At 32.6% G+C, this 22,368-nt stretch overlaps 1 protein-coding gene across 2 annotated transcripts in view; it reads left to right on the top strand.

Moving 5' to 3' along the window:
* LOC115890616 (putative phosphatidate phosphatase) overlaps positions 1-20,005 on the top strand; it is a 63,006-nt gene extending 43,001 nt beyond the window's left edge. The window contains exons 4-6 of one of the 2 annotated variants that reach the window (XR_004051670.1): positions 1,923-2,099; positions 15,179-15,297; positions 19,583-19,661. Coding sequence is in view for 1 of the 2 variants with exons in the window: in XM_030910892.1 (XP_030766752.1) it covers positions 1,923-2,099; positions 19,583-19,696 (291 nt within the window). In the remaining variant the exon portion in view is untranslated. Of the gene's footprint in view, positions 1-1,922; positions 2,100-15,178; positions 15,298-19,582 lie in introns of both variants that reach the window. The other variant, XM_030910892.1, reaches the window with a different exon arrangement.
* The last annotated feature ends 2,363 nt before the right edge of the window (positions 20,006-22,368 follow it).

The raw sequence follows: 22,368 nt of genomic DNA, 5'->3' as shown, positions 1-22,368 counted from the left end.
AAATCTTTGTTTTAAGAATTTTATTAGCATTATTTTAACAGAAATCAATTTCTTCAAAGCCTTCCAAATGGTACGATTCAGGGAACCGGTTGTCGAAGTCGTATCACTAGGCTTCCTATATGGTACCTGCCATCTGAAATATATCTGAAACGTACCTACATATTCATACTGAACCATAAGTTTAGAGTGGTTTTATACAAAATCACATGAAGCTTTAACTTGTTAATAAATATCATAAATTTATCTTCCGAATCATTATTTTCTGATGCTTTTCAGAAATGCTCTCTAATTTGAGAAAAAAATACTCCTCAGTCAGTTCAGTTTGCAGGTCAAAATGAGTCTGTAGTAATTTTGTCGAGGTCAAGCCCTAGACTCGCACATCAATGCCCCGTTGTAATTTATTTTTATATTGAGTAAAAATAGTATAGTGTAAAATTCGAGAAGAATGTTAATTTTTGACAAGTTTTATGTCAGTTTTTGACGTATAGAGATTAACCTCGCCAAAATTATCAACGATTGTCAGTCCCCAACCGCCGTTGACACCGTTTTTTTATCATACGGTATAACGACCATTTTTTCGTCTACAATCAAGATTTTACTTGATCCATTTTGACTGACAGGTAAAACGTTATGTGTAAACAGTGCTTTACTGGATTCTATATATTTTTTATTTTAATTATAACTAAAAATAGTTGTGCATAATTTAAATGATTGATTCTTTTAAAACCTAGATTTCTTTTGTCTGACGTTTTCATTTAAGGTAACGATAAGTCGAAATTAGTTGAAACGACTTCACCGAAGACGAGCGGCTAAACAAGGCTCTAAATTGCCATTAAGTTGTAATTTACAACGTATAGAATTTACGAGCTGGAATTTCATATTACACGGTTCTAATGTTCCAACATTTTTCTAAAACTACATTGTTTCAAAATATTAAATTGTGTTGTGTGAGGAAGATTTATGTTAAAATTCATGGTTATTAAAGTATTGTTTCTATTGATTGTTTGAAAGTAGGTATTCTCGTCACATATGTTTTCTGTTCTCTGTTTCCCTTCCCATGTTTGTACGAAAATTAAGATATTTTTTTACCAAATTTGTATTTTTATCTTTTATATCCGTTCAAATTATTATCTATTTACGCTATTGAAGGATGCATACAACTTATCTTAGATAGGAACTATCGGAAACAAGAAATATCCATCTTATTTGCTGCAGCCTTAAAAGCGATCAACTCAGTAACCATCCATTCGAGGTTGGTCAGAGAATGTCTATAGAAGCTGAACAAATTAGGCAAAGAAACTAAATAATCCTCCTACCCTGGGTGCTAGCTCACCTATGGATTGAAGGAAACTGAAATAGCAAACGATCTAGCTAGAAAAGGAGCAAAATTTGCACTAACTGGGTCGGAACCGTGCTGCTTCCCAAATGGAAACCAACTGAATGAGCCAGAACTCCGGAATCTGGAACGGTCTAAGACACTCGAAGAGATTTCTCCGAACTTACAACCAAGAAAAATCAAAGATCTTCCTTGATTTAAGTAAGAATAATCTTCGGATTGTCACGGGGTTTTTAACAGAACACTGTTTCCAGAACTTCTCACCTGAGAGGAACCAGAACATCTCATCACTGACTGCGCCGAGATACGTCTCAGATACTGGCTTTTGGCAAAGTCCTGAGACTATCTCCTGAGTTATAACTCAAGAAAGGGAGACACAATATATCTATAAGGTCGCGGTGATTAACTTTACTCCTCCCATATAATCTATATCTGTCGCTCATATGAGATTGATTTCTCTCTTCTCATTTGCACCTATTTAGAATAGTGCACGCTTGCCATATCATACAATTTGTATTAAAAATTAAAAACATGTATCTTCTATCTATAAGTGTCTAATATTACTAATAAATAATATTCTTTCCAGATATACCTGCAAAAACGAATGACATGGGACGGATCGAAACTTCTGAGACACACTCTGCAATTTCTCGCGGTGTTGTCGTCAGTTTTTACCGCAATGACCAGGGTTTCGGACTACAAACATCACTGGAGCGATGTCTTGGCAGGTTTATCTCTTGGGACCATCGTAGCGTGCATCGTGGTAAGTATGGAATGTGATGTCATGTTTGCTAAGAGTGTGCATACCATTTAAAGTAATCGTTTTAAATTCAAAGCTATGGATATGGGTTCATTTTTTTTCTAAATATTCCTTTTTATTACTAATGCGGGGAAAGTAGTATCTATTCGCTTTCTTTTGGAGTCGAAAAGACGCTAATTACCCACTTCACAATTACCACTCGAGTTTTGAGCAAATTTAATATCGATTTGAGTGCGACAAGTAAACTTCTCGCACCCAAATTTTCATTGGCACACGCAAGTTGCCAAGCAAAAAAGACGTAGAAGTGAGGTTGACATTTAACTATTTTGTACTCGCGTTTTACTGTACTCAAAAGAATGAAAACATGAGTAATAATCCCGACTGGATTCCGGAAACTGATCAAAGTGATAATGATGAATTTATATCGCCAGAAATTCTTGAAACACCAAAAAATTCGAAAAAATGATGATAAAGATGTGAATAGTTATTATTCTAACACACAACAACTATATTATCTTTCAATTACATAAATACGATGCCAAGCCGTAACAGTTAAAAAGACAAATCGGTGTGGCATTATTTTGACAGTAAAGTGCAATTAAACATTGCTATATATCATGGGGTATATATCACTTCATATTGGCCTAAAATAAAATCTACAGAAGTAAATAAGCGGATAAACGGGATTATGGTTAGAGCTTACGATTTGTCAAATTTATTGAGGTGCATGAAAGATATTTTTTGGCTTTTAGTACTGTTATGCATTATTTTGATATTATTTTAATCTTTTGGCATAGGTAAAGTGCAATAACTATAAAGTTTTGTCTGACTTTTGAATATTTTGTTTGCCAATTTGTTCGGGTTGAATTATACTGTTTAATATGCGAAGTTTGAAACTTTCGTCATCATTTTCGGCCCCATATTGGTTTTCACGTATTTCCTGACTTGGTCCATGAGTCGTTTATATCTCTGGTTGTAAACTAACAATAACAAAATATTAAATAATGAAAAATTTATTTTAGCCTACCCGCAGTATACAATAAATAAATACGTCCTCTGTTAATATGTTCATGGATCTTATAAGCAGGAATTCCACTGGACAAACGAATGTTGTGACTTGTTTTGCTGCTTTATGTTCTTTGACTTTCACGATTCCTCTGGAACTTATTCTTTGCACAGTCGAGTATGAAATTCCTAAAGCCTCCGATGCTCTCTATAAAACACGTGAATATTTTCGATTTAGTTGCAAAATATTAACTCGGTAGTTGTCCAATTACATCGTAAACAGCCGACACAGGTAAAAGGTTTTTTTCCAGCATCTTTTTCGAGTTTCAAATACTCGATAATTTTAATATGAGCCGTTGTTCTTTTTCACTAAAACGGGACGGCATTTTAAACACAAATTAGATCACAAATAACTAAATAAACACAGAAAATCCCACAAAAAATTACGGGAAACTATTGGAGTCCTTAAAATTAAAATTTAACCACAACTTTGACAGTCGGCAAAGTTATCGTTATGTTCGATTTCGGCGGGTAATACAAATAAGACGAATACGATGTTTGCCTTTTTCTATTCGTGCACATTAGAAAAGGAAGTACGATTCTTTATACGTAATGGTGATCTGTATGTAAAACGAAAAAAATAATCGTACGATGTAAGAAATATAATGAACTTACGTTTTTGACACAAAATTTCCATTTCATGTGATAAACATGGATAAGAGAGAGAATGACAATCTGTGACGAAAGACTCAAACTTCGCAAATTGAACAGTATGTCACTACCACTACACATTTAGAAAATTAATAATACCTCAGTTATAACACTGATACTGCAATTCAGTTAATTATCAAATTCAAGTTATAACACTGATTCGCAACCAAGCCATTTGAAGTGGAGGAATAGGGTCAGGTCAGATAAAAAAACGAGATTTGGTACGTTAGTATATGACATAAATCAGAATTGATTCACGTATTCAATTGATTTTGGGTACTTCTTGTTTCACCGGAAATAACTACAACTTTTGATTTTTAAATGGCACCCTCGGTATATTTCTACTTTATTCGATAGAAAATGTCACTCTGAATAGAATGACATTTCATATGTCACTTTTGACATTTTCGCAAGTGGTTTATTTGAAATTGTATCATGCAGTTCATAACGACAATTTGACTCGAAATGTCAAGTTTGTAGAATCAAATTATTTGTAAAAAAATGCTTTTCCTAAATATGCCAATAAGCCACCCTCGTTCCATTTGAAAAAATTGAGATATGATTAAAAATACGATTTGAGCATCGTTTAACCGGCCAGGACAAGACAAAAAACATTAGACCATCAAATCTATTTTCCAAGGCTCCTTGATTAAATTGATGTCAACATAGCCATGGCACTCTAGATTGAAATTAAAATACGATTTTGTTTTAAGCGAAAATGCCAAAAGTTGACATACGATATGTCATTCTATTCAGAGTGTCATTTTCTATCGAATAAAGTAAAAATATACCGAGGGTGCCATTTAATGTGCAAAATCAAAAATTGTCATCATTTCCGGTAAAACAAGAAGTGACCAAACTAATTGAATACGCCAATCAATCCTAATTTATGTCATATACAGGGTGTCGCAGAAATAATTGCAATTATTTTAAGGGGTTATAGATCTCGATAAAAGAAACATATTTTCTCTTTATCGTTTTGGAGTTATTTTACTTTGAAAATTTCCAAAAAAAAATATTTTTTGCTCAAATTTTGAGAACCACTTGATCTTTTCTGGATTTTCTTTCTTGTAAATTTAATCTACTACCTATGTTGTCATATTATTAAGAAAATATGTTTTTTAACTAAAAAACTCAAAAAAAAAACAAAAATTTTTTCAAAAAATTCCGAATTTTCAAAAAAAATTGTTCGCCAAAAAAACCTCATAGGCGTGTTTCTGGGGTTGAACTATATACTACCAGTTAATTTGCAATACTACCAGCACTTATTTCTGGGACACCTTGTACTAACATACCAAATCTTGTTTTTTTTTATCTGAATAAATAAAAAAGTTATAGGGGATGAGCCACTCACCAGGTATATTTGAAGATATATTTCTTGTAAGACTAGTATCTTCATCTTCGTGAGGCACTTTTTTTATTCTTATTGTTTCTTAAAATTCACTTTCATTCCTGAATAATTGCCACCCACTCATTATTGCCCTATTTTGTATTTTAATATCTGTTTTTATCTACCTCATTAATTCATTTTATTTCCTATCTATAAAAGTACATATAGATAAGATATTTAGAGAGAGAGCATAAATAAATATAAATTTCGAATAAAATTTGATTTAAGTTACTTTGCTTGTAACACACTCGGATAGAGATAATGTGGACATACATATATGTATACCCGACGCCTACACAATAAAACCAATTCTCAATAAGCAAGTCTATTGACGTTTAGAAAACAAAGTTCGAAATGCATTTGAATGAAAATAATTTGCATCGGAGTTGGTTCTGTATAATAATATATTTACAGTAAACTGATGCTAAATGGGCGGGCAAATAAGGAAATTCAAATGTATTTGTATTGTTATGTAAACCTGTAACGGTGTAGATAGATGTATTTGATACTGCATTCCTTTTGTAATGAAAAATGTCATTAGTTAAAAACATGTTGGTTAACAAAATGTATGTTCAGGAATAATATGTTTTTATTATTGTTTTACCGTAATGTTAATAATACTTTTTTTCGGGTTTTAATAGACCGTTTTAGCGTTGTTTGAAGAAATAAGAAGATACGCAACCTTATGGGCGATTTCGTGGTACAAAACCTCTCCGAGATGGCGATACCGTCGCCGCTAGTCAACCTGTGCGAGATTTAGTTTAGCTCTGCGCCGCCGCCGCTGCGTGCTGATAGTCGTTTACAGCGCAGCGGATAAAGAATACTGTACCGTAATTTTGTTGGAGGAGTATATTATAGTACCTACCATTTGATTATATTCTTTTTCAAAAATATAATTTGGAAATCTATTATAAAATTAAATATAAAACGACTAGTAAAACATACCAATCAAAACATTTAAAGCACCCTTGTGAATTTATATCATCTATTAAATACCAAAATTGTATATGTTAGGAGCAAACACCGATTTCGGCCAATGGACGGAAAATATGGCCAAAACGCGTTCTGGCTTTTACCATTTTGCCAATGTCCGAATTATCGCTTTCCGGCTATTTAATGAAGCCCAGAACGCGTTCTGTTCTACTGCGAATGTACGAGGCATGTTTTTTAAGTAAGTACCGTTTTGGAATTAAAAAAAAACGTGCAAAGATATCGCAATAATTTTATTTTTACATGAAAGCCTGTACCTTAATCTACTTTTCTACATAATTTCCGTGAATATTGAGGCACTTGTCATAACGTGGTAGCACCAGTTTTTCAATACCCTCCTCATAAAATTCTGCCGCCTGACTGGTTAACCACTGTATCACAACTGTTTTGACTTCGTTATCGTCTTGAAGACGCTGACCGTCCAGGTGTTTCTTCAAGTGCAGGAATAAATGGTAGTCACTGGGCGCCAGATCATGGCTGTATGGAGGATGATCTAGAGTTTCCCATTTAAAAGATTTGATGAGATCTTTGGTCCGATTAGCCACATGTGGACGGGCATTGTCATGCAGCAAAACAATACCCTTACACAACTTGCCACGTCTTTTGTTTTGGATTGCACGGCGCAGATTGTTCAATGTCTCACAATAAGATGCTGCATTGATTGTCTCATTACGAGGCAGAAACTCCACTAGCAATACTCTTTTCTGTCCCAAAAACTGTGCACATGATTTTCCGGGCAGAAATTGTTTGCTTAAACTTCACTGTTTTGGGTGATGATGAATGTCGCCATTCCATGGACTGTTGTTTCGATTCTGGTGTGACGTAGGCCACCCATGTTTCGTCACCAGTAACAATTTTGTCTAAAAAATCTTCACCTTCATTGTAGTACTGCTCAAGGAAAGTCAATGCACTGCCTAAACGTTGGGTTTTGTGCAAATCCGTCAACATTTTCGGAACCAAGTTCCGGTAATTCAAGTTCTCGGTCACAATGCGATACAAAACACTACGAGAACATTGAGGAAAGTAGTCGCACAATGATGAAATTGTAAAGCGTCTGTTTTTTTTTCACCTTTTCGTCCACTTTCTGCACCAAATCTTCATTAACGACCGAAGGACGCCCACTCCGTTCTTCATCATGCAAATTTGTGCGGCCATCTTTAAATGCTCTCACCCATTTCCTTACCATTCCATCACTCATAATGTTTTGTCCGTAAACTTCACAGATCTCACGATGAATATCGATCGGTTTTACGCCTTTAGCACTAAGAAATCGTATGACAGCCCGTACTTCACAATCGGCGGGGTTCACGATTGTCGGAGGCATCTTAAACACTCAATAAACAACGTATACAATGAAGAATCAGACTGTAGTGGCGTCTGTGCATAGACAAGAGCAGTAGGTTACCAGCGCGCATGTGCGGAACGCCGACCGTAGCGCTGCGGCGGCGGAATCGCAAAACGGTACTTACTTAAAAAACATGCCTCGTACAAACAGAAGAGCTGCAAAAGTTGTGCGATCAGAAGAATTCAGCCGAAAGTGAAGATTAACATGATGAAGATCAACGAGAGAAAAAATATTGTACAATATGCGAAAAAGAAATTTCAGATACTTATCAGTGTTCAGTTTGTTACCTACCTTTTCGTATCATTTGCGGAAAAACTAACGAAACAAATGGAGAGGGTGAGCAGAAAATTACATGTGACCGATGTCTACGAACTGAAAAAATAACTATTGTACGGGACGAGGCTAAAGAAAGACTGGAGAAACAAGCCGAGAAAATGATTGCCCTTTCGAATTCAAAGTCACCACCTATAGATGTAGGAAGAACTGTTATTGTACGAGTACCTGATGTTGACAGAGGTAGACTTGCCCCGAGATATGTGTTAGCTGTTGTACTCAGTATTAACGACTCTGGATTTTATCAGCTTGGTATGTAATAAATGTATGTGAGCTATTTAACATTATAACTTTTAATTCATTTTCAGGATCGAAAGATGAAACTTTGCAGTCGCTGTATTGTCGTGTGTCGTAATGAGTTTACTTTGGCCGACTCAAACTTTATCGACATTTCTTCAGGTCCGTCAACGTCTGTTTCTCTCCGTACAGCTTCTGGTTTAGCATCTGGATCAAAACAGGGCTTTGTACAATGTAATTTGCAAGCGCTATTGCGTCGACAAGAAGTGCGCATGTAGGGCGAAGAAAATAGTATGTAACAGTAAATGTCACAACAAGAGTTCGTGTAAAAATAAGTAGATAGATAAGATGAAAATTGTTTTTTTTGTTGCGCGTTTTAATGTTTTACGTTTCTTTTAAAAATAATGTTAGTTTTAATGTTTGTACGTCGTATTTAAATAAACAATAAAAATAGCTTTTCGCATTGACCATTGAATATTTTTGTGCTTGACTCGTCTTGGCAATGACGCATGCCAGAATGCTTCTGGGCTGATTTGGGAGAGTCAGAATGCGTGCTAGTAAATGCAAAAGGCCCCGAATGCATTCTGTTTTCCCTTAGACAACCGGAAAGCGATATTTCGAACATTGGCAAGTGGCTGGCGGCCAAAACCCGTTTTGGCCATATTTTCCGTCCATTGGCCGAAATCGGTGTTTGCTCCTAAGATTATACACACACATGCTTATCTTGTTACGCACTCCAATTTTTAAAACATTTGATGGAATAAATACTTATTACTAACAATGATTTACTCACAATATACTATACCTATAAAAATTTTACATTAAAACTTTTTTGTATGGTAATTAACAGGTTGCACGCTCTTTTGTGGATGTGAAGTTTCTAATTAGCGTTTTAGAAAATAGAGAAATGTCATTTTTATATGATGTACCGTATACCCTACAATCAAAAAATGTTATGATCTTAATTTTGTGCCAAGTATGTTTTATTTTGTTAAAAATTATTTTTTTATTACTTGGAAATTATAAAAAACTGCAATGATACGGTTGTTACTAAAATGGCATCTCTATATTTTTTATGACTCTTAAAAGTTTTACCGATATAAGTGGCTTAACTGTAGTTAAATAGTTTCAAAGTTTCTTTGAATGTGGTAGACAATGATTCAGTATAGATGCTAAAAGAATTTCGTTTTTTTTACTTACATAAAGTTTCGGGCAAATATATCAGATTATTATGAGGTATATGTATACTATTCTAAATCATAAAATTACTGAGCTGAACTATATGTACATATTGTATACTTGTGCAAGGCATTCACCACTGACGGAGTTGGGTACAATGAAGTGTGAAGTTACATAGCAAAATAAAAACACTAAATCACCACAATACACCAAAACACTTTTACTTTTACACTGGACGCGCGTTTCGCTAACCATGTTAGCATCATCAGCAGATGATTATAAACTAAAGTACAATCTACAAGTTGAGCGTTTATATACTCGCTCAGTGGGCACCGAGCCCTTTCGAATTCAAAGTTACCACCTATAGATGTAGGAAGAACTGTTATTGTACGAGTACCTGATGTTGACAGAGGTAGACTTGCCCCGAGATATGTGTTAGCTGTTGTACTCAGTATTAACGACTCTGGATTTTATCAGCTTGGTATGTAATAAATGTATGTGAGCTATTTAACATTATAACTTTTTTAATTCATTTTCAGGAACGAAAAATGAAACTTTGCAGTCGCTGTATTGTCGTCTGTCGTAATGAGTTTACTTTGGCCGACTCAAACTTTATCGACATTTCTTCAGGTCCGTCAACGTCTGTTTCTCTCCGTACAGCTTCTGGTTTAGCATCTGGATCAAAACAGGGCTTGGTTTGGTTTGGACAGTAAATGTCACAACAAGAGTTCGTGTAAAAATAAGTAAATAGATAAGATGAAAATTGTTTTTTTTTGTTGCGCGTTTTAATATTTTACGTTTCTTTTAAAAATAATGTTAGTTTTAAGGTTTGTACGTCGTATTTACATAAACAATAAAAATAGCTTTTCGCATTGACCATTGAATATTTGTGTGCCTGACTCGTCTTGGCAATGACGCATGCCAGAATGCTTCTGGGCTGATTTGGGAGAGTCAGAATGCGTGCTGGTAAATGCAAAAGGCCCCGAATGCGTTCTGTTCTCCCTTAGACGACCGGAAAGCGATATTTCGAACATTGCCAAGTGGCTGGCGGCCAAAACCCGTTTTGGCCATATTTATATCCATTGGCCGAAATCGGTGTTTGCTCCTAACATATACACACACATGCTATCTTATTATGCACTCTAATTTTTAACACATTTGATGGGATAAATACTTATTACTAACAATGATTTACTCACAATATACTATATCTATAAAATTTTTACATTAAAACTTTTTTGTATGGTAATTAACAGGTTGCACGCTCTTTTGTGGATGTGAAGATTCTAATTAGCGTTTTAGAAAATACAGAAATGTCATTTTTATATGATGTACCGTATACCCTACAATCAAAAAATGGTATGATCTTAATTTTGTGCCAAGTATGTTTTATTTTGTTAAAAATTATTTTTTTATTACTTGGAAATTATAAAAAACTGTAATGATACGGTTGTTACTAAAATTGCATCTCTATATTTTTTATGACTCTTAAAAGTTTTACCGATATAAGTGGCTTAACTGTAGTTAAATAGTTTCAAAGTTTCTTTGAATGTGGTAGACAATGATTCAGTATAGATGCTAAAAGAATTTCTTTTTTTTACTTACATAAAGTTTCGGGTAAATATATCAGACTATTATGAGGTAGGTATATGTATACTATTCTAAATCATAAAATTACTGAGCTTATATGTACATATTGTATACTTGTGCAAGGCATTCATCCCTGACGGAGTTGGGTACAATCAAGTGTGAAGTTACATGTTTTTTTTTAATTTTCTCTAAAACGGTATGGAAATTTCGAAATTTAGAACAAGCAAAAATTTTTATAAAAAATTATTTTTTCTTAAAATGTCAATAATAAGAACATTTTTCTCTTGTATGTCCCCAGGGACATAATGTATATGGAATTGTCAGAGAGAGATCATCTTCCTCAAGATAGCTAACCAATGAGTCTTGCAATTTGATATAATTTTGTGCTGCATCTTCTTAGAGTAACAATACTGAAGCAAATCCATTTTTAATATTTAATTTATCAATAAGGGATGCTTGGTCACTGCATAGGATGTAATTTTGCTTGGACCACAGCAACATACAGCTTGATCTACATTGTTTCACGAAAGAACATTTTGTCTCCCGCATATACAGGGTCCGGCAATAGTGCGTCGGGCATCTGTAGCTCCTAGAATAAAAAACTTGAGAATTTTGTTTAAGTCCAAACCTAGAGTATGTACGAGGATGTATTTCAGGAAAATATTTTAACTTCGATAGGGTGGCTCAAAAAAATGTGAGTGGACCTGGATGATTTTTTTTAAATGGAACACCCTGTATATTTTTGCCTTTTTGTCTTCCTTTCAGATCACTTTACATAACCGTAAGATATGAATAAATATATTTCGATTGTTTCAGAGATATTAAAAAATAAATCAAAAATATATATTTTTTAGCCCTTCTTAAAAAAAATTATTAAAAATACAAGAACTGTTCTGAAATCAAAACTATATTAGCTATTTACTTTAGATGGTCTGTTTTTACTTTGCTATAAATATGGTAATCGTAAATCATACAGGATGTTCAATATTCTACGCCAAACTGTCTAAAATATAAAATATTTTTCTTGGTTTTTTTAAATGGAACACCCTGTATATTATTTTTTTATTAGATGGAGAGTTAAAAAATAAACATTTTTTGTATTTACAGTATTTCAAAATTTTAAACGGTTTTGCAGATACACGCAGTATTATTTCATATGGCGCTTTCAATGGTAAAATACGAGAGAAAAATCATTGGGTGGCTTTGATAAAAATTTACTGTAGAAAATGCCATATGAAATATAAAATCGAAAAATATAATATATATATCTGCGAAACCGTTAAAAATTTAATACTCCAAATACAAAAAATGCTAATTTTTTAATTCTCCGTCTATTGAAAAAATAATATACAGGGTGTTCCATTTAAAAAAACGAAGAAAAATTATTTTATATTTTAGAAAGTTTGGCGTAGAATTTTGAACATCCTGTATAATTTACGATTTTCATATTTATAGCAAAGTAAGTACAGACCATCTAAAGTAAATACCTCATATAGTTGTGGTTTCAGAACAGTTCTTGTATTTTTAATATTTTTTTTAAAAAGGGCTGAAAAATATATTTTTTTTTATTTATTTTTTAATATCTCTGAAACTATCGAAACATATTTATTCATATCTTAGGGTTATGTAAAGTGATCTGAAAGGAAGCCAAAAATGCAAAGATATACAGGGTGTTCCATTTAAAAAAATCATCCCGGTCCACTCACACTTTTTTGAGCCACCCTATAGACGTTAAAATATTTTCCTGAAATACATCCTGGTACATACTTTGGGTTTGCACTTAAACAAATTTCTCAAGTTTTTTATTCCAGGAGCTACAGATGCCCGACGCACTATTGCCGGACCCTGTATACCTACCACTCAACACATTCATAAGGTACCAATGCACTCTTTTTCTTGTTTCGATGTTTCCGGTCTTGTTTTTGTTTAAAAAAAAGCGTCATAGCATAGTTCTAGACTTAAAAACAGGTTTAATGTGATACTGTTTGGCTATTCGACTGATCTTTTTTGATGTACCTGAACCAAACTGAGTGACCGGCCGTAGCTCCAGCGTTAGTGTGTCGATCTGCGGAGCGGAAGGTACTGGGTTCGAACCCCAGCCAGTACGGTCGCTTTATTTATTTAAATAAAAATATTTATTTATCTAAATAGAGCCACCAACGACCCAACACCTCAAGGAAGGCAATGGCAAACCACCTTGAGTATATTTGCCTTGTACAGCCTCTCAAATAGTGCCGTTCGGATTCGGCAATAAACTGTAGGTCCCGTGTACTTGTGAAACACTGATGACACACATCACTTAAAGTACAGTGTGTCCCATTTTGGTTGAAATTATAGGGTATCTCCGTTATTAGTGAAGATAGAAGGGTGCGGTTTACACAAACCTGTCCCACTTTTTCGTCAAACGGAAGATGCTGCAAACAAAATTTTCATAGCCCTCTTCATTTCTGAGCTACAGGGTCTTTTCAAAAATTTTGCAATTTGGGACACCCCCTGTATCTCTGTTATTGTTAAAGGTATCGAGAAGGCGAAAACTGCTTATTGTAGAACATTTTACGTAGAATACAATGGCGTAGTCTGTTTTTCTACCATAAAAATATTTTTGAAAATATGAACTAAAGTTATGTTTTTTCAAATGGAACACCCTGTATATTTATAAATCATATGATCTGTCTTGCTACGAGCTTCTCAAAAATATATATCACTCTATATTTATTTTCACTATTTACTGCAATATTTAAAATATATCATTTTCTTATTAGTAGGCTGTGATAAATAACAAAAAATCAAAATGAAATATTTACTAAAATAGTCATACATATATTAAAATTTATTTGGGATTGATATATTTTACTTTTGAAATAACTGTTACCACTGAAACTGTGAATATATTTTTCTTTTTTTTATAACGGGATGGGTTTGCAAATATCTAAATCTTGAATTATTAAAGCATTTTTCAGGTGTTCGACATTGTTGTAGTGCCCACGATATATTTCGTATTTCAAAAATCCCCAAAATCAGAAATCGAGAACGGCGAAATCCGGGAATCGAGGAGGCTATCAATATGCGTTCATTGGTTCCAATTCATTGATTTGAAAAATAATAATTTAACAGTATTCTAATATTTCCATAGTTATGAGGGGGAATGTTCCCCATCTTGCTGAAAGTATATTTCACGTAAATTAGCTAAAGGAATATCTAAAATTTCCGATACGATAGATTATTCTTACGTATACACGTATTCCAAGATTTACAAATAGCGGTAGAGAGTTAAGTTTCCCTAATATATAAAGAATTTATTAGCGGCTCCCAAAATAAAACAAGAGACAGATAGCAGTATACTTTTAATAATTCTTTAGTTTCTTTTATTATCAATCATGGCCTACTAATAAATATGATCTTTTAATAAAAACTTTTAAATATTGCAGTAAATAGTGAAAATAAATATAGAGTGATATATATTTTTGAGAAGCTTATGGCAAGACAGATCATATGATTTATAAATATACAGGGTGCTCCATTAAAAAAAAACATAACTTTAGTTCATATTTTCCAAAATATTTTTTTGGTAGAAAAATAGACTACGCCACTGTATTCTACGTAAAAAGTTCTACAATAAACAGTTTTCACCTTCTCGATAGCTTTAACAATAACAGAGATACAGGAGGTGTCCCAAATTGCAAAATTTTCAAAAAGACCCTGTAGCTCGGAAACGAAGAGGGCTATGAAAATTTTGTTTACGACATCTTCCGTTTGACAAAAAAGTGAGACAGGTTTGTGCAAACCGCACCCTTCTATCTTCACTAATAACGGAGATACCGTATAATTTCAACCAAAATGGGACACCCTGTACATGCGAGAGGTAGCCGACGCTCTATATAGAGTATGGCACTGTAAGAAGAAGAACTGAAAGATATTTGAAAGAAATCAAGAAATCTGAATCATCAGAAAACTGAAAATATTCGCGATATGACAACCATTCTCAGTGCACAACCTCACTTTCGTCTTTACCTAAATTCGTCAAGGGTGAATGCTTTGCTCTAGTATACAAGCTAAGTAGTTTTAGGATCTAGATTAGTATACACAGGTATTCATTTGATAGCGGCCAATGATACATCTGCCCAAAACATTGTGTAAGTTAAAATAAAGACAATAGTCTGAAATTCCTATAGTTTAGATTCGTTGAAAATAGCAACATTCTGTTTTTAATAAATAAATAATTATGAGAAATCGTTAATGGAAATTATATAAATTCTCAGTTACGCCACTCATCAGTACGTCACTAATTTTGTGATTTTGCAGGCTAATTGCTTTACACGGTATTGGGCGAACAATCACAAATTAAGAGACACGTATATACCGATCTAAATGCGCACGGGCACGCAATCGAATATGTTCGTGGCTAACCAATCCATTATAAGGTATTTTACTTCTATTAAATTTGTAAACAACTTTTGGGCTCGCTGGATCCAAAGCTTTAGACATTTTGCACAAAATTAACAAATTTTCTAATCTAGGTTTCAAATTAACATTTATTATTTATTTTACATATCTTCTTCGTAAGGTGCCGTGTAGATTCCTGCGTAGGCGTTCATCTTTTTCTTCCTCATCAGATGGTTCTATTTATTGCAGCGACCACTACTTGGAGTGCTTGGAAGTCTTGTATGCCGGTCCAATTACGAATATTTCTCAGCCCGGATAACTTCCTAGCCTATTTCCCTTTTACCCCCCTCGATTTTACCCTGGAGAAGTAGACGCTGAAGGTGGTAACGTTCTCCTCGTAGTATGTGTCCCAAATAGTTTCTGAGAATTTCCCAAATTCTTCTGAGAATGTCTTCATTCCTCACACAGTCGACCCAGGACACTCTTAGCATTCGTTGTAGAGTCCACATTTCGAAGGTTTCAATTCTGTTTATTGTTCTACCTTCAGTGTCCATGCTTCCACACCATATAACAAAACGGACCAAACATAGCACTTTACCGTTCTATATCTAAAGCCGAAGTTCAAGTTCCTATCTGTAAGAAACCTTCGAAGTTTTAGAAAAGTTGTTCTTGCTTGCTCGATCCTGCATTTGATCTCCTGATCTGGATCCCACGTTTGGTTAACCATGTATCCCAAGTATTTAAATTGCGTGACCTGCTTGATGACCTCTCCATTTAAGTAAATTCTGGTGTTCGGAATGTTGTTTCTGCTGGCAGCCATAAATTTAGTGTATCTAGTATTAATGTTTAAACCCAGTCTTTGGTTTTCCCTTGTTAACCTTATTTAGAAGGATTTGGAGATCATTTTCATTGTCTGCCAATATCACTGTGTCAACCGCATATCGGATATGGAATGCCATTTATTTTCAGACCAATGGGATTGTCGGGGAGTGGCTCAGTGAATGCTCTTTCCACATTAACTTGTATATGGAAAGCCAAACCAAATAACATTGGAGACAGAATACACCCCTGCTTTACCCCTTTTTTATTTCATAATCTTCTGTTACTCCCACGTTATGTATACGAATTTCAGCTTTTTGGTTCCAGTACAAATTACCTATCAGCCTTATATCTTTTCCATCAAGTCCCAAGTCTCTGAGGTATGATATAAGGAGATTATGTTTATCATTGTCGAATGCCTTTTCATAGTTTATAAAGCACATGAAGACATCTTTTCTCTGATCTTGACAATTCTGCACTAATATTTGAAGACTGAATATGGCTTCACTGGTACCAAAGCCGTTCTTAAATCCAAATTGACTATCTCCACTTACTTACTCACATTTTTTGTAGAGTCTTGTATGCAGCTATTGTACAGTATTGTATGCATACATACATATTTGTCCTAGCTCTCTTAGTTACTGAGATACGGGGTGAATTTTAAATTATTGCATTTTTCTTTTTTTAAATAAAAGGGGAGTTAATTTTCAAATGAAACATGAAGCATTTTTATACTTTTTAATCAATATTTGCGTCTGGAGAATACGTAAATAAAAATTAATTGTAAAACATTTATTTGTAGAATAATTAATAAATAATATTGAATAACTTCTGCTTGTGCCACCAATGAGCATTCGGTTTCATATTGATAATTTATTATAAATTCGTCAGTGTTACGTTAATAAAACTGTATTGATTAAGCGATTACAGGGGCGTTGATAATTTGGAATTGTATATTACTGTGGCATTATTAAGCTGCCAATCTAGTAGAGTTTAGTCATGTTTTTCAATAATAAATAAATGCAGTAGTATTGGATTTTTATCCTGATATTATCCTTGTATATGAATTTTTAAAGTAGCTCAACCTAAGACGTTTATGGATGTAAAGCACCAGATGGCGGGGCGTATTTCTCACAGTCTTTTACTACAGGAAAAATATTTTTTGTTACTCTGAATTTTGAAGCGACCAATAAAAACAGAGAAAATAAAAATCGATAATTTTCGGACTGTGCCAATTGGTTACTAATCGACCAGATACTTTTTGTCTATTAGATATGCTATAAAAGCTGGTAATTATACAATTCGACCATTGCAAATACCCGACAAATTTCGCAAGGCCGACGAGGCCGATGCCTTTCACTGATAAGAAAAAAAATGTTTGTTTAGATAATTTTCGAGATATTTTTTCTTTCTGAATGCACATTTTTAAAGTATTTTATATTCTTTGTCCGCTTCATCTATTATACTAGTCGCACGTATCGAGGTTCTGTTTCTTCTAGTTTTAAAAAATGTTCTTATTTCTTTGTAGTTGTAGTGGTTGTAGTGTAAAATTAGATTAATTTTATTAAGTTTAATTATAATGTTTAGTGTAGAATACCAGAAATAGTTTAGTAGTGTTTTTATAGTTTATTATTTTGCAGTTAAGTAGTAGGTGAAAGGATAATTTGGTTATTTTTTCTTTTTGTTTGTTTAATTAGTAAGTTTGATAATTTTTTCAGTGTAGAAGTGGTTGAAGTAGTGAAGAAGTAGTTGTGTAGTGTTTTTATAAGAGATTATAATTAGTTTATTTTGTAGATGAGTAGTAGGTGAAGGTATTTGGGTATTTTTTCTTTTTGTTTTTCTTCTAATTGTAGTAATTCTATTAAGTATTGTGATAGATACATTATATCTTCCTTCAACTTCGTTGAAAAGTGCGTTATCATATAATTTTGGTTTTTTGGTAGTAGAATATACGAAGAAAAAATCTGATCAAATTTATTTTAAATTAAATTAATCGAGTTTTATTAATCAAATTAATCTAGTCAAATAATAATAATAGTTAGTTTCTAAATACTAAACAGGGTGAGTTTCCTACGATGTTCTCTATGGGTATCTCGGAAACTACTGGAGATAGAGTCGGTTAAATGGGGAAAAAATTGCAGTTTTGTGGGGTCATAAATATGCGCCTTTCGGATTTTTCGGAGAAATTCTAGGCCCCACTAGATATTTCGAAAAAAAAAATTTTGGCTATTTCAAAATTTTGTCTCTAATTCCATTATAATCTACCGTATGATCGAATAAAAACGGCGTCAACGATGGCTATGAAATGAAGATCGCTGTCATTTTATACCTATGTAAAATTATATGGGAAATATCATCGATCGTCATTTCATAGCCATCGTTGAAGCCGTTTTTATTCGATCATACGGTATTTTAGACAAAAACTTTTCAGATAAAAGTTGTAGATAATCACATACCTAATGAGTTTGTGTTTTCTGTTTTTTTCTAAAGCCTGTCATTTTTGACATATGACACAAACATTATGTTTTTTTAAATGGAATCCATAGTTGGCCATGACTTCATAAAAAGCGCCATTTTTTAAGCTTTTCAGCGATATAGGTATAATATGTTTTTTTTTTCGAAAAATTACAAGTTATAGCCAATTCTTTTCTTTCTTGGCTAATTTCCATACCAATAATACCATGCCAATTAGTTGGCATCAAAAATGTAAAAAGTTTCATGTTTTCAAAAAAAATATCATAAAATTCGTAAAGCACTCAATTTAGAATAAAATAATCTAAGAATGAAATGATTCTTTTATAAACCTGCATTAAATCAAATTAAAATAGGTATGTAACTTTTTTAAATATTAATTAACAGCAATTAGCATTATCATAAATTATAAATAATGTACCAACATATCGAAATAATAATTTCTTTGTTAATACGGTTTAGAATTCTTAAAATAACAGGCAAAAATAATCCACAATTTACAATAAAATATAAGTTTCGTTTAAATTTCTTAATCAGCTGATCACTATTAAAGTTCGCAGAAACCCTGGGCTATATTATTACATTACTCTGAGGAAAATAACGAAAATAATCGATATTTTTGACTCCGCCCCGAAAGGTTCACGATTTGTCCTCCAGTTGGCAGCACATTTTGTCTAGTCGGTTGGGCAACTTTAAGAATATATAAACAAGGATATTATATAAAATTAATTTTACAGGAATCCAAGATACGGCAACACAAATTTCAAATTGCCATTACTAACTCACCGGATATTTAACTTAGTCAAAAATAACATACGAGTGAAAAAAAACGGCGTAAAAGTTGGCTTGGAAATGAAGGGTGCTGTAATTTTTTATGTTAAATTATGCGGTAAATGTCATTGATCCTCATTTGCAAGTCATCTTGATGCACTGTTTTTTCTATCACACGGTATATAGGCACTTTAAAATAGATTATATTTATGCAGATGTGAAGATAGCTTTTTGTTGATTAATTTCTTCTTTTTGTTACAGGGACGATGCTTTTCCAATTTATTTGCAAGAAATCGACAAACCGAAGCTCCAGAACATTCTGAATTGACCAATCACAACGGGCACAGCGATTTGAATACGGCTATACGAGTATAAACGAAGTAGGAATTGTCTTAGTTAAATTATTTTAAGAAATGAAAGTGTTAAACAGGTATTTTATAGTAGCAAAGAATATCTTAACCAAACCAAACCAAAACTATAATATTCTTTGATAGTAGCTATATAAGTGCCTACTCTATATAATTGCTGACAGTAGTAAAACAAAGAGTCAATGATAATGTGTCCAGTTTTCTTGCTTGAAACTTGAAAGAGCTCACTAATTATCACGAACCACCATGGTCTTTGTCTATAGCATTCTACAGTATGTCCCCGGATTGTCTTTACAAGAGGAAAAACTTTTTATTACTGACATTTTGAAAAAAATGCATTCTTCATAAAAAAATTTGCTATTTCTAAAAAGGTTAATTTCGTTTATATTTTTCCAAATTTCCATACCGTTTAAGAGAAAATTAAAAAAAAACATGAAGATACAGTTGAATTTTTTCGTCCTAAAAAAGTTTTTTCTAAAAAGTCCCAAAAATCAAAACGCGTTTCTATGGTAATATAATTTCGTTTACATTCTTTGATAGATTTTTATTTCTTTTTTAATTAACATCATATTATTTTTTACTGTTTTAAAATGTTAAAGAAGCACAAAATTTATTTAGTTCAATAGGAGTTCAATGCTATGGGAAGAGTGATAATAGTTACCCAGACAGCACAGTGACATTTTAAAGACATCTACCGGGTTGTTGACCACATACGACACGGAGTATTCCAGAATGTCCCAAATAAGTAAAAAATATTATAGTTGTATTTTTTTTTAATGGAACACCCTGTATATTATTCTATTTTTGGATTCTATGATTGAAATAAAGGTAAAGTTGATTAAGGTTTATCACACTTAAACCTTACCGTTTTTGAAATATTTTCAATTTTGTGAAATTGTAGTAAAAATTTTAAGGCTTCATTTCTCCAAGGGTATCAAAGTTTTTAATACTAAATATTTACTGAAGATTATTTATTGATCAAATATTGTGCTGCAATAATAAAAATTTTACTACCTTATACAGAGTGTCCAAAAATTTATATTAAATAATTACTAGGTTTAGACGGCAATAACTTGTTTAATTTAAATGGAACACCCTATATATTTTACGTGAATCAGATGCGCAATGTAATTGTCTATCAAATTGTATTATACCATTTTTTACCCATCTCTTCAAGTTTTCGTAGAAAATGCATTTTCTTGTAATTTATACCTCATTTATCACTATACCTATGGAATATTGATATTTTAGCTTATTTTTAAAGATGTAACAAATTTTCAAAGGGTACAGATACTAATATTGTCGGTATAGTTCGCTTATTTAATTAAAAAATAAAATAAAAACTGTTTAATTATTTTTTGTTAAAGAGGACCAATTATATTATTGTATATTAATTATATTAATATGATCCCAGTATTTAAACTACATTAATTAACTGTTTACGTTGATTAATAATAAATGCTCCAAATACTAAAAAACGGAATTTTGTGTGTGTATTAGACAGTGTGGTAGAAAGTAACACCTTCTAAATTTTATTTAATTTTTTAACGGATGCTTTATTTATAAAAACAGAGACGTTCATTTTCATAAGTTATTATTATATTGATTTCTGAGCCAAATCCACATTTATTTAGAATACTTTATCAATTAAAACAATTTAAAAGTATGTAATTAACTAATTTTTGGTGTTTTTGGTCGGAAATTAGGTGGTATATTTAATTGGTATACTCTTTTACAAATATTTAAATAGTTTTTTTTTGTATACCAATGGGCTTGCAATATTTACCACCTGTACATTTTGTACATATATGGTACTATAAAAAATCTGAAATGTCAATATTCCATAGGTATAGTGATAAATGAGGTCTAAATTATAAGAAAATGCATTTTCTACGAAAACTTGAAGAGATGGGTAAAAATGGTATAATACAATTTGATAGACAATTACATTGTGCATCTGATTCACGTAAAATATATAGGGTGTTCCATTTAAATTAATCAAGTTATTGCCGTTTAAAGCTAGTAATTATTTAATATAACTTTTTGGACACTCTGTATAAGGTAGTAAAATTTTTATTATTGCAGCACAAAATCTGATCAATAGATAATCTTCAGTAAATATTTAGTGTTAAAAACTTTGATACCCTTGGAGAAATGAAGCCTTAAAATTTTTACTGCAATTTCACAAAATTGAAAATATTTGAAAAACGGTAAGGTTTAAGTGTGATAAACCTTAATCAAATTTACCTTTATTTCAATCTTAGAATTCAAAAATAGAATAATATACGGGGTGTTTCATTTAAAAAAATACAACTAAACAATATTTTTTACTTATTTGGGACACTCTGTATCTTGTAAAAATATTTTTAAATTGTAGCTCTAATAGTCCTTCAACGAACACAAAACTTACAATTTGTAAAAATCTAATTATTCAGCTACAATACTCCGTGTCGTATGTGGTGAACAACCCTGTATAAGACAACTTGTTTCAACATTACTGACATCTCAAAGACGTCTATTTTCGCCTTTAGACGTATTAAAGGCATCTTACCAACGTCCGATGTTAAAAAACCCGACATCTTTAAGACGTCTTGAGTACAATGTATTTATGATATATTTTAACAATGTACTTAAGATGTATTTTAATATGAATGAATATGGGAGACAATGGTGAATTAT

This window comes from Sitophilus oryzae, unplaced genomic scaffold (assembly GCF_002938485.1).
Source record: "Sitophilus oryzae breed Bouriz unplaced genomic scaffold, Soryzae_2.0 scaffold_88_pilon_pilon, whole genome shotgun sequence".
NCBI classification, from domain to species: domain Eukaryota; kingdom Metazoa; phylum Arthropoda; class Insecta; order Coleoptera; family Curculionidae; genus Sitophilus; species Sitophilus oryzae.
This window is presented reverse-complemented; position numbering and strand designations above follow the sequence as displayed.